We start from the raw sequence: 14484 nt of genomic DNA, 5'->3' as shown, positions 1-14484 counted from the left end.
CATATGAGTGGCTGCAAAATAAGGTCAGTGGGATTCCTGTTCACATTAGCAACCTAAAAACATTTTAAAATGTTTGAAGAACATGTCTGAAGATGTTTCTTTTGGCACAACGAAATGGAAGGAAACATTTGGATAATGATGTTTTTTGTTTAGATCTTAGCATGAATATGTTTAGATCCTGGAGTGCTTTAGAACATCAAGTGGCAAGCCAATATACAGTATTAATATTGTACTCAATTTTGTACACAAATAAATCCTTAAGATCGAGCATTAAAATGAGATCGAGAGTTTTTTTAGAACAAAATTGCAACCCAATTTTGGATTTCTAGCCACCGGTTGAGAACCAGTGTGACAAGCGATTGCAGAACTGTGTGATTTATGTGGAAACTCTGTGAAGATGTTCTGCGAGGGCCCATGTTTAATTTATGCTGTTATTAAAGAAAGAGTTGCTTTAGGGGAAATGTTCACTTTCGGTCCAGTGACTCTTTTGAAAAGATGTGGTGAGTGTTTCTGTAGTACCTCCAGCAGTAAAACACAAGACATGCATCAGCTCTTTAGTCTAACCTTATCCAGCTTTATTGAGAGCATTCTTTAGACATTATCTTCCTCTGTCAAAACCTCATATGACATGTAAGTTTTCATTTTCCCTTCAAAAGCCATATGTGAAATTAGCCAGATTTAAATGTAATCTTAGCTTTTTTTTAAATGTAAGCTTTTTTGAAAGCGTGCAGCTTAGAGAATGCTTCAGTCAATGTTCAGGATAAATCTAGCATTATAAACCTAGTGGCTCTGCATGAAACATTTAGCTGAGCACTTATGCACATTAATTCAGAAGAAGCAAAAAAGCATCAGCACTGCTTTCTATCATTGTAGCTTTAGTAGATCCCTCTGTGTGTGTATGGATGTGGATTTTGGGGGAGGGGGAATTTGACATACAAAGTTAAGGCATGTGGTTTAGAAGCTGACACATATTTGTATTTTGGTGTGTGGAGACAAACGGCCATTGCTGACATTATTTAGTAAATTCCACTGAAAAATTACATTCAAAGTTTTTTTGTTGTTGAATAGTATCATTATGTTCCAGCAGTTTTATAAAAGACTAATTATTGTAATGTTTTAATTTTTTAATGCTTTTATAAATTTGTTTAATATTGTGAAAAAACGATATTTCATAAAAAGTTTTCTAAACTATCTCCTTACCTTAGCCCGATTCACAGCAGTAAGCTTGTGTGTGTGTGTGTGTGTGTGTGTGTGTGTGCGTGCGTGCGTGCGGATGCTGAAGATGGCGGATCATTTGTGGCCTCTTCTTACAGCAGCTGAATTTGTAATTAAACTTGTCATTTTTATGGCGGCTTGTAATCCAGAAAGTTTAAACAACTAGTGCATTGATAGACAACCCACACATACACCTCAAAACATTAGATTCTTCCGCGCGGAGGAGCTGTGCCAATGCACAACCCACGTAAAGAGGATAACTCTACAATTTTTGGCCAGAGGCTAAAGACTACAGCCAGCAGAGGGAGGCATTTCCTCATGTTTTCAACTCACACATCGGGGATGGGAGATCGCACTCACAGCTCAGCTCGCAGCTGCAGGCATTCATGTAAACGAAGCTATACTGAGAAATGTGAGTGTTTAACTTCTCAAATTAATTCTTATGAAAGTTAAGCTTCCAAAGGCATGAACTGAAAACACGCCAGACTGAACATATGCTATGAATCTATGCCGCGAGCGCAGTCGTGTTTACCTCAGCTCTCGTCACGAGCTCAGTCAGTTCATTCATGGCGTTGTAATCATTCATGGCGGGATTTTTCAGACGTGACTTTTTACTGCGCTTAGTCAAAGTACTCTCAAATGTGCTATTCTGCCATACATTATAGTTATCCTTTTAAACCCGCTTAGAAAAGTGCTGCATTTTATTTCACCATACTTGGTCGTTCAGCAATTCGTGTAAATTTATTTAAATCGGGAAAACGGGGAGGTGTTTGGTCACTTCTTACTTGATCTCTGTTTGCTACCATAGTGAATGAACTGGGCTAAGTGGGCTAAGCTAAGTGCTATCAAAATGTCACCGCGCGTCAGAGCGATTAAGTGCATGACGAAAGAGGTATGTATCAAATCGTCTTAGTTAAGGGAATAACATAGTTTAAGATGAGAAAGCGGTGGAGTATCCCTTTAAGGCTGATTTATACTTCTGCGTCGGACCTGCACCATAGCTTCTATGCTGTGGGCTATGTGTCGATTTTCATTTGTACTTCTGTGTCATTGTCCTCATCGATGTGCAATTACACATGCAGAGGGAGCATGATAACCCCTGAGGGAGGGGTTCTGGCAGACCAATCACGGCGCTTGTAGTCCGTGTAGAATTGACGTCTTGGTACGTTTTTGGAGAGGCACTTCAGGTTATGCCATATGCTATGCATGCTACACACAGTCTGCGATGTAGCTACAGTGTGCACTCGACACAGAAGTATAAATTAGGCTTCAGTAGTCAATTTTCTTAGCTCTCTGGCTAAATATCATGTTTGGTTGATGAACAAAATACAAACTACTGAACAGAAAAAACACATTAGTCTATTTTGTTATTATCTTTGCATACCATGAAATATAGTTGGAAATAGCTAAACAAATCTGACAATTAGTCTGATTTATGGCTGAAAATGACACGTCAACATAATCACTTTCTTCGATTATGTACTTTATCCCAAATCTCTTCTGTTTCACACAAAAATCTATGGATGAATTCATGCCTCAATTGAACTTGTTTATTTAATAACATGCTGTTAATGGTGATAAAAATTCCCAATGTCATGGACATTTTTGATACTGATACTGTCGATGAATGTGACTGTGAGTCCTGAAAATGTGCAGACTCGTATTATAGGAGCTGTATGTAAGAATGAAAGATATTCAAATTAAAATTTGAATTTTATTGTTTGTCCCGCACCCTTCTACTCAGACTCGACGCTCACACGGGTTCCCAGTTTGAGAACACACAACAGGAAAGAGCTAGTCTAGAAATCTAGATGCACCCTAGCGGCAGCAAATCTAATCTGCCCGGGAGTGTCGTCTAGCAACTCTCAATACCCTTTTGAGCTGTAATCGCCAAACTCTTACCGGGCCAATCACATCATGTATAGAGTCGGTGGGCGGGGCCATAATGACGACGGCCAAGTTGCGTTTGCGTGCTTCTAGTAAACACAGAAACTGGCGACTGCCGGTCTTTTGAATCAGTTTTGACCATGACTCTGGAAGACTTGGAGTTAAGCTTTTCTGAGAAAAGAACAATTTGTTTGCAGGCTTCAATGTCAGCAATATGCTTTGTTTTCCACCAACTGGCAACCTGTGGTGGCGAAAAACTATTGGGTAAACTGGCAACGGGAGTTATTGCACAGACCAAAACAAAAACAGACATTCGGCACGCACATTTCAAAGAAAAATAACTGTCTGTAGCATTGTTTTTTTAGAGAAACGAGTATGTGAATTTAGCCTAAATATCAGCAAAAAGTCAAAAACTTACAGCACCTTTATGTGCCACTGTCATACTAGCCATTAGCATCTGCTCTAAAGTTTTGTTTTGTGTGAAACAGGATGGGATTAGAGATAAACATAAACAGCGTAATGGACAACGCGTCATTCCAGCCCTAGTCTGATTATATAGGGCCGATTATGTTTCTAGTTTTCTTCTGGGCTCTGTGACATTTACTTGCTCTATTTAGATTACTGTGTTGCAGGAGATGTTAAATCCAGATTTTACTAGAAATCAGCCTTTAATTCATCTTCTTAGGCCTCAGAAAGCTCCCTGTGAGTGGGAAGTGTCCCTCATAGGCAGAGATTTAGCTTGGTTCCCACCCTTCCCAAAAAGATTACTGGGTTACAAGCTAAAAACACAAGCCTCCCCGTTCCTACAAACTCTCATTTGTTTCAGCTGCATCCTCCCACACTCTAATAACAGGGGACTTCCATATTTTACTTGCTTTAGAAACATTTAAAGGACACACTTGGTGTAGCATTTTTGCTATAAGCTAAAAATAACCCCAGCTGTAATTTGAAGTATGTACTTAAGTGTTTCATTCCATCAAAATGTCTCACAGTAAATACACACACACACACACACACACACACACACACACACACACACACACAAATCAATGATAGAAAGCAGTAATTTTTGCAGTTTTATAGAATTGTTTTATCCACTGACCAGGTGCTATGTGCTGAAGGAAGGAGCGCTAAAAGTTGAGAATTTAAATCAATTAATTTGTGCCAAACTCAAGCAAATTTTGCTTATTTTTATGTAAATTATAGGCTTATTATAAATTGTGCCTTACAAATCTCACTATGTGCGTGGTGCAATTAATGCAGCGCTGTTACCACCCGCAGAAAGCAGGCGGTAAAAGTAATTAAATTTAGAAGAGATGTTTATGCACATCTGTTAATTATGGCAGCAGTTCTTCATCAAATGCTGATCAAATGATGGTGAAGAGTGTTATAACCAGGCATATATCCAGATGCACAGTGTAGGCAAGCACACTATAGGCTTAGAGCCAATTTAGGCACATTCTGTTATTTTCCTCTGAAATCTGGGCAAACGAGGCACTGAAGATCTTGTGACCAGACATAAGCAGAGTTGGACCTTGTGTTTGGCCTTGAGCTTAGACAAAATGTTTTCTACATGAGATTAAAAGGAGCCAAGTCCTGTCAACTTGACTCAAACACGTTTTCACCTCTCTCTCTCTCTCTCTCTCTCTCTCTCTCTCTCTCTCTCTCTCTCTCTCTCTCTCTCTCTCTCTCTCTCTCTCTCTCTCTCTCTCTCAGTGAGACAGAGTTTGGGTCAGTGGGGAATGATGTTCACTGAGGGTGTGATGATAGCAGAAGCCAAATCCCAGGCTTTGCACAGCTTTTATTAATTATGACAGCTTATCAACTGGGAGTCTAAGGCCAATAACAAATCTCCCCGCCCTTCTCTTATAACATCTTGAAAGGACTCAAGGATTTTTTTTCTTGGAATGTGCAAAACTACATATTTTCAAAATGTACTAGTTGGTGAGATGTCTGAATGAATTGTAAATAAATTAATAAATACAATGTAAATATATGTTTATAATATATTTAAATTGGTATTTTTTGTATGTTTAAATAAATACAACATATTTATTAAAATATAAAAATATATTTATATTTTAAAATCAGATTTAAAAAGAAAAAATCTGGAACAGTTAGTTGACCTCTTACAATCCAAAAATACTGTGCCTTGTCTGTTTATATTACACTGTTGTACACTGAAGTCCGTAACTTTTCGCACTTTAGCGGTTAATAAACAGAACTACATGCGTCCACAGCATTTCCTAGCACTCTGGCCTGAAATAGTCCCAATATAAACACTTATTATAAGTTTACTTAATCCATACAGTTTAATATGTAGTTGGCCCACCCTTTTGCTGCTATAACAGCTTCAACTCTTCTTGGAAGGCTTTCCACAAGGTTTAGGAGTGTGTTTATGACCATTTTTCTAAAAGCGCATTTGTGAGGTCAGGCACTGATGTTGTCACTGATGTAAGTCTCTGCTCTTATTCATCCCAAAGGCGTTCTACTGTGTTGAGGTCAGGACTCTGTGCAGGCCAGTCAAGTTCCTCCACGCCAAACTCGCTCATCCGCGTCTTTATGGACCTTGCTTTGTGCACTGATGCACAATCATGTTGGAACAGGAAGAGGCCATCCCAAAACTGTTCACACAAAGCTGGGAGCATGAAATTGTCCAAAATGTCTTGGTATGCTGAAGCATCGAACTAAGGGGACCAACCCAAACCCCTCAAAAATAAAACATAATCAATCATAATCCTCTACCAAACTTTACACTTGCCACAAAGCAGTCAGGCAAGTACTGCTCTCCTGGCAACCGTCAAACCCAGACTCGTCCATTGGATTGCCAGCGTGATAAGTCGCTTCAGAGAACAAGTGGCTGAGTTACTGTTGTTCCCAATTGCTTTCACTTTGTTATAATACCACTAGCAGTTGACTGTGGAATGTTTAGTAGTGAGGAAAACTACTACTCATCTTACCACCCTTGAACTCACTGAGCTTCTGAGAGTAACCCATTCTTTCACAAATGTTTGAAGAAGCAGTCTGCATGTCTAGTGTTTGATGTTATACACCTGTGGCCATGGAAGTGATTGGAACACCTGAATTAAGTGATTTTCATATACTTTTGGCAATATTTGGCACAGAAAAACTGAAATATCACGTGGTCCTAAGTATTCAGACCCTTTGCTCAGTATTTAGTAGAAGAACACTTTTGATCTAATAAAGCCATGAGTCTTTTGGGGAAAGATGCAACAAGTTTTCCACACCTGGATTTAGGGATCCTCTGCCATTCCTCCTTCCAGATCCTCTCCAGTTCTGTCAGATTGGATGGTAAACTTTTGGTGGACTGTCATTTTCAGTTCTCTCCAGAGATGCTTAATTGGGTTTAAGTCAGGGCTCTGGCTGGGCCATTCAAGAAAAGTCACGGAGTTGTTGTAAATCCACTCTTTCATTATTTTATATGTGTGCTTGTACTTATCCACATTCATCTTTCCCTCGATTGCAACCAGTTGTCCTGTCCCTGCAGCGGAAAAAGACCCCCACAGCATGATGCTGCCACCACCATGCTGCCACCACCAATACTGTTGGGACTGTATTGGACAGGTGATGAGCAGTGCCTGGTTTTCTCCACAAATACCGCTTAGAATTAAGGCCAAAAAGTTCTATCTTGGTCTCATCAGACCAGAGAATCTTATTTCTCACCAACTTGGAGTCTTTCAGGTGTTTTTTTTTTTTTTTTAGAAAACTCCATGCAGGCTTTTATGTGTCTTGCACTGAGGAGAGGCTTCCATCGGGCCACTTTGCCATAAAGTCCCGACTGGTGGAGGGCTGCAGTGATGGTTGCCTTTCTAAAACTTTCTCCCATCTCCTGACTTCCTCTCTGGAGCTCAGCAATAGTAATCTTTGGGTTCTTCTTGAACTCTCTCACCAAGGCTCTTCTCCCCCGATAGCTCAGTTTGGCCGGACGGCCAGCTCTAGGAAGGGTTCTGGTCATCCCAAACGTCTTCCATTTAAGGATTATGGAGGCCACTGTGCTCTTAGGAACCTTAAGTGCAGCAGAATTTTTTTCTAACCTTGGCCAGATCTGTGCCTTGCCACAATTCGGTCTCTGAGCTCTTCAGGCAGTTCCTTTGATCCTTATGATTCTCCTTTGCTCTGACATGCACTGTGAGCTGTAAGGTCTTATATAGACAGGTGTGTGGCTTTCCTAATCAAGTCCAATCAGCATAATCAAACACAGCTGGACTCAAATGAAGGTGCAGGACCATCTCAAGGATGATCAAAAGAAATATGTGAGTGTCACAGCAAAGGATCTGAATACTTAAGACCATGTGATTTATTTCAGTTTTTCTTTTTTAATAAATCTGCAAAAAATTTGTTTTTCTGTCAATATGGGGTGCTGTGTGTAAATTAATAAGAAAAAAAATAACTTAAAGGGTTACTTCAGCGATTAGCAAATGGCTTTGTATAAGTAGAAACCAGTAAAAGTCATCAGTAAAAATGTTGTCCAGAGGCTAAAAACTACAGCCAGCAGAGGGAGATATTTCCGCATGTTTTCAACTCACGCATGGGGATGGAATCTTACTCACAGCACTCAGCTCGCAGCTGCAGGCATTTATGTAAACGGTCAAAAGCACAATCATTCAAATGTACTCCAGGGTTTCTACTAATACAAAACCATATGCTAATCGCTGGAGCGCAGCCGCATTTACCTCAGCTCTCATCACGAGAGCTCTTACTTCATCTCTTTCTTCACGATTAATGTAATCTAACTCCTGCTGCGTTTGTGACACTCACTCAGCGGCTAAATCAGGGGTTTTCAAACTTTACGATGCCAAGGACCCCACATATGATGCACCTTTATGGGGGACCCCCTTAAATCCATCAATATATTTTGATGTATGAAAAAACATTTAAACTGTTAGATAGATAGTAAGTATGACATTTTAAATACAACATTGTTTCCAAATTTAAATTGGATATACTTAATGTTGGACGACGTATAAACCTGACGTAGGTGTTCAATTAAAAATTACTTGTATAAGCAACTTTCACAATAAACGTATGTACTTGTAAGCAGATTGTGTACCGCATTAAAAATTCTGCTCTACGAACCCAGTGAGCATGATAAGAAATTTCACTAGCAAGATACAAAGCAAACATATACAATTCTGAAAGGTAAACAAGGTGAGAAACGTTTAGAAATTAATAGGGCTGTTTCGAATGCCATTTTTTGAGCTTCGAAGTAGGCTTGGGCGGTAATACGGTAAAATGGTATACCGCGGGATCTAAAAATAGCAACGGTATCAGTTTCAATACCGTCAAACCGTCAAAAAAAAAAAAACAGATCAACTTACATATTGCTGATTTACAATTAATTATTAAATATTTAATAAGTTGAACTAATTAAACTATTTACATATTAAATACTATTTATTTATTAAATGCCTAAATATGTGTATGCGTTGTTGTGACAGCGTGGATGAGAGAGAGAGAGAGAGAGAGAGGGGGGAAAAGACGGCGAGTCGGGCACTGAGTTATTCGGTCTCGAAAAAGAACACAACTTCTGCAGTTTGGAAGTATTTTGGGTTTTGACGGTAAATACAGACGAGGCAATTTGCAAATTGTGCAACAAAAAGATGACCGCGAGAGATGGAAATACCTTGAACCTAAGGGCGCATATCCGAAACCACCATCCACTCACTGCTGCGTGGATGAAAAACCGAGCGCACCCTCGGACTATGCTGTAATATTGCCGAAGCCTTTTGTCACACAGCTGGCAATGTAAGCAATAAGCATGAACTCCACAAAAATCAAGTGGACATGGGACTCACAAAAAAAAAAGTCAATTGTCTGACAATTGTCTCATAACGGTAAGCATAAAACGTGCAGAGAGTTTCTCAGGGGCAGGGGCTCAAATGTAAAAAATAAAATAAAAATATAGGCCTATATATATATATATATATATATATATATATATATATATATATATATATATATATATATATATATATATATATATATATATATATATATATATATATATATATAAGCCAAGCCAACAGTTTGTTGACGCTGTCTGAGCCTTACATCATAATATTTTAATTATTCACGGTAATACCGTATACCGAGGTAAAATAGGGAGGAGGTTTGACGGTATCAAAATTTGGATACCGCCCAAGCCTACTTCGAAGCTTAGGTGGCAATCAATATCGAATATTCGAAGCTTCGGTGGGTGGGGCTAAATATATAATAATAGTGTCGGTTTGCATTTGTATCATCTTTCACGACTTCACGTTTCACTCTTCGGCATCGTAAATGTGTTGCGGCAGATCCAGTGGAGTGCAGTGTTGCATTTGGTGCAATATGATCAGGTGGCACACATTCTTTAAATATTAATAAACATTTAATAATCTTTTAAATAGAACAGTTTCCGGTACGCATTACACGGGCAGGTTTATGCTCCGAAAACGGACAGTGCACAAGTGATACAAAACACAAAGTGTTGAGAGCAAGAACTTTAATAAGGTATTAATAACGAACCTTTCTTTAAAACAAATGAATCCCAAAACAGAAATTAAATTAGTAACACACAGTGATTTCAATAAACTGTAATAAATAAAGAACACGGTAGCATGCTTATAAACAGTTGAATAAGAACAAATGAATTGTTTTTAAAATGACACAAAATGTAATATCTATTACAATTAGTTTTATTCTATATAAGGGATTTATTTTGTCTTATTCTGACTTTTTGTTAATTTAAATCTTTAAAATGCGCAATGCTTTTATTGAAAGCATGTTGCGGTGTTTTTTTAAATTTATTATTATTATTTCAAGCATGAGTGAGAATGAGTCCGCGACGGAAGTCACGTGTTGAAAAAAAAAAAAACGAATATTCGAATCTCAAAACTGAAAATCGAATGCCACCTCACCGAACGAATATTCGAATATTCGATTATTCTAGTACAGCCCTAGAAATTAAACAGTTAGATTAGCCAATAGACTTTATCCATTTTTGCTTTATCTTTTAATTATCTAAAATTATTCTGGGGACCCCTTAGAACCTTCTGGAGGACCCTTGGGGGTCCCCGGACCCCAGTTTGAAAACCCCTGGGCTAAATCACATTATATTGAACAGACACGTTCAGTTTTTAATTGTAGTGTCTGTTCTCTACCTGAACTGATTTTATGAAGATGAATGCGGTGGTGAGAAAGTGATCAGTGATTCAGTAGTGCTGGCTTTGGGAGTGGCCTCATCACAGGGCAGCGAAGCATTCTGGGAATTGTTGTCTTTCATCCCCATGAGACAAAAATATGTCTTTTCTCAGTCTAGAAAGCACCAGATTCAAAAATAATTTCACATTTCTACTACATTAATGACCCAGTTTAAATACAGATTCATCTTCCCAGCGCTAAAGTACCCGTTTAAATGATTTTCGCAAATGGCTGCAATATAACAAAGAGGAAAAAATTTAAGGCCGTCTGAATACTTTCCATACCCACTGTATAGTGTGTGTGTACATACAATCTAGAGCAAACTATTTTATAAAAATAAAAAAGCGGGGGGAAACGTATGCATCAAAGTGCTGTATAATGGCCAAATGGTGGAGTCTGGCCTGGTTCTGGCCATACCATCACTTGGTAACTCTCTTTCCTATGGCACAGGTGAGCCATCAGAAAACATTCTTACATCGTATATATTGTGCCTGTGATATGTCAGTACTAACAGGAATTCTCATGTCTTGTAGTGTCCTTACAAGTTCAGGTTCATTTGGCTTTCTTTATCACTCTAACAGTTGCACACATTTACTCGCACTCATCCACATTAGAGAGCATTCGGTTAATGGGGTCATAGCTGGAAGGCCCAGGAGGTCTCTGCCCCATAGTGTTGCTTTATTCAGTAAAAGCATTAGTTCTGTGGGGTATTCAGACTCTCAGCATGGCCTCCTTTCAGCCACATGTCTTTTGGGCAGATTTACTCAAAATAAAAAATGATTGTTTTATGCTTTTTTATCAGTGATCAAATATCTGCTTTCATTTGGCAAGGTTTTGTTGTGTCTAATAAAGTATGACGAGTAAACCAATGCTGCCCAAACATTTCAATGCATCGCATTGCTCATAACATTTCTTTGCTGTAAATTTAGTCAGCTTTAAAATGACTAGGATCATTTTTACTAAAGAATTCATGTTTAATTTTTACCAAAGAATCATGGCAGACTCTTAAAAGCTTGAAATGGATGTACAGCTGAGAAAACAAGAAAAAAGAGAGACCACTCTAAATGTTAAGTGGTCTCTTCATTTTTTCCAGAGCTGAATATTGCAAAAATAATGGTAGCTCCAAGAGATTCCCAAAAAAATTTCAGAACCTCTTTGACTTAAAATATTTATAATTAAGTATATGTTTATAAAAAATATTATGCTTTTTTACATTTCAACTTTATTTAGTGTAATGTTGCTTTTGAGTATGACAAATGTCTGCAAAGTGTTTTATTCTCTAGTCTATTTCAGTAAGCAATGTTTCTGAACTCCCATAAATGCCTCGATTGGAAACATAGACATCACGATTTTCCTAATTTATATAATTCCCGGCCAAGGTATGCGTAAAAAATAAAGTGGAAAAGAGCTGATTGAGTTGTGTTAGTAGTGTGTTGAAACTCACAGATATGGCATGGAATTTCTGAAACATCCTCGAAGCGTTTGACTAATCACAACACACTGGTCAAGCTGATCAACCAATCAGAGCACATTGCGCTTTTTGCAAGGAGGGGCTTTATAGAGACATGAACTAAACGAACAAAGTGTTTCTGACAAACTGGGAAGTGAGGTGCTGCAAAAAATGTAAAATATGTGAAAATATAAGGTGTTTTTTGAAAGCATGAAAACTTATTCTAATAGATGTTGACACAAATAAAATATTTCATCTTTTTAGTAAGGGTTTTATTTGTATTTTTTTAAAGAAATTTTCCTATTTTTTATGATTTAATTAATTATTAGCTTTTCATGAATTCACAAACCTCCTGAATTAATAAATAATGAATAAATATGGAAATTGTGCCTAACTTCCTGAAAGGCTGTTGTCAGAGTACTTTAAGCTCAGTTACTGTCTCTGTAGTTCTGCGACAGACTATAAAGCTTTCTGAGTTTTAAATGAGCCTGACTCGGATATTTATAGCTTGCTGTTACAAGACATGTTGGTCTCTGACCCTTTAGAAGTCCAGGTTTTGTTGGAAATTCTTTGGCATACTGATTTTATTTGATAATTATTCTTATTCCATTTGAGACAACCTTGGCAAGTTTTTCCATGTTTTTATAAATAAATAGTCATTGAGAGAAAGGCCTTGCCTGATGTGTTATTAGAACAAGTAAACCGAGATAGCCCAGCGTCTAAATATATTGGATGTTTATGAAAGCAAAGAGCCGTCAGGATGTAATCTGATGTGTTATTAGAACAAGTAAACCGAGATAGCCCAGCGTCTAAATATATTGGATGTTTATGAAAGCAAAGAGCCGTCAGGATGTAATTTATGACGACCAAGCATCATCGGTGGAGGAGAGACTGTGTACTTTATTTCAGACTTGCTCTAGGGGGGAGAAATGAAACCAAGAGGACAGGGAAGAATCTGCCGTCCTGCCCTCTAACCCTAGATGGATGCTAGAAATAGGCTCTGTCGTAAGGCAAGCATGAAAGAGTGGAGAATGAAGAACCGAGAGTAGTGAATGCTATTGCGAAAGCATGACGTGTAAATATGCTGTGTGCAAACATCCTTTAAAAAGAAAAAAAGAAAGAAACTCACTTCTTTCACTTCTCATAAATGCTTGTTTCTTTATGTTGGGTTCTGTCTCTACGGTAGTCCAGCCTCCACTAAACAACTCTTCATATAGCCCATGTATGTATTAATTTTCTCGCAGTTCAGAGTGTGAATTTTCTATTTGGCATGATGTCACAAAAACAATGGTGAGTCTGATCTGATTCCTCTTAAATGAATTCTCCGATCTATTGTTTCAAATGGCTGTATCTTATCAGTTGGTTTTGGTGTCAGTAAGAGTTGCTTTGGTGGTGTGCTGCTGCTCCTCCAGTTATACAACTGGGTTTAAGAAGCATGTGGCTGGATTTGGGTGTTTCTGTGGGAGATGGGGTGTGGTGCTAGGCTGCAGTATGTTTTAGGGTATATATGAGTCAGGGTGGAAATCTGCTTTGCTTAATTTGGCACACCAACAGAAAATTGATCTTCTTTGTATGAACCTTTCAAGGCTGTAGTTTTTTATTGTATTGTTTTCATTTATTTTTTAATGCTTTTGAAGTTTGTGAGAGATTTGAATATAGTTTATGTGCTGATCGCAATTTTTCAATCTAAAGTGCATATAATGCAAAAAAAAAATTATGTAGGTAGTTATATACATGTATAAATAACATGTATGTATGTATGTATGTAAGTATGTATGTGTATATAATATATATTATAACTATACAGTATTTTTTATATAAATATCAGTGTTATTTTATATGTTAATATGATATAATTTTAGGGTCCAATTCTTACTATTAACTTGATGCTTATTAGCATGCATATTACTAGGATATTGGCTGTTTATTAGTACTTACAAAGCACATATTAATGCCTTATTCTGCTTGACCATATTCTACATCCCTTAATCCGACCCAATACCTAATCTTAAAATCTACCACACTAACTATTAATAAGTTAGAAGTTTATTGAGGCAAAAATTACACAGTGGGGCAAAAAAGTATTTAGTCAACCACCAATTGCGCAAGTTCTCCTACTTAAAAAAAAATAAAGAAACCTGTAAGTTTCATCTTAGGTACACTTCAACAATGAGAGACAGAAGGTGAAAAAAAATCCAGAAAATCACATCGTCTGATTTTAAAAGATTTTATTTGCAATTTCTTCTTCTTTCGGCTGTTCCCTTCACGGGTCGCCATAGCGAATCATCTGCCTCTATCTAGTCCTATCCTCTGTATCCTCTTCTCTCAGTCCGACTACCTTTATGTCCTCCTTCACTACATCCCTAAACCTCCTCTTTGGTCTTCCTCTCGACCTCCTGCCTGGCAGCTCTAACCTCAGCATCCTTTTACCAATAATTACCTCTTCCTCCTCTGAACATGTCCAAACCATCTCAACCTGGCCTCTCTAACTTTGTCTCCAAAACATCTCACATGTGCTGTCCCTCTGATGTATTCATTCCTGATCCTAATTTATTAGCAAATTATGTTGGAAAATAAGTATTTGGTCAATAACAAAAGTTAATCTCAATACTTATCTGTACTGTATAAGTACTGATAGTAAGAATTGGACCCTAATCTAAAGTGTGAACGATTGTGTATGTAATATAGCAATCTATATTAATGCTGATCATACATTACACACATTTTACATC

The 14484-nt window shown here is 37.8% G+C and overlaps 1 protein-coding gene across 4 annotated transcripts in view; it reads left to right on the top strand.

Annotated features, from left to right (window-relative positions):
• evla (Enah/Vasp-like a) overlaps positions 1-14484 on the top strand; it is a 43928-nt gene that overhangs the window by 9732 nt on the left and 19712 nt on the right. Inside the window, exon 1 of one of the 4 annotated variants that reach the window (XM_067455239.1) lies at positions 12910-13042. The exons of the other annotated variants lie outside the window; for them this stretch is intronic. Coding sequence (XP_067311340.1) covers positions 13023-13042 — 20 coding nt within the window. The 5' untranslated portion in view covers positions 12910-13022. Of the gene's footprint in view, positions 1-12909; positions 13043-14484 lie in introns of those variants that run through there. 4 annotated transcript variants of the gene reach the window in all.

Source organism: Pseudorasbora parva, chromosome 10 (assembly GCF_024679245.1).
Source record: "Pseudorasbora parva isolate DD20220531a chromosome 10, ASM2467924v1, whole genome shotgun sequence".
Taxonomy (NCBI): Eukaryota; Metazoa; Chordata; class Actinopteri; order Cypriniformes; family Gobionidae; genus Pseudorasbora; species Pseudorasbora parva.
The sequence above is the reverse complement of the archived record's forward strand: the minus strand, read 5'-3'. Positions and strand labels throughout refer to the sequence as shown.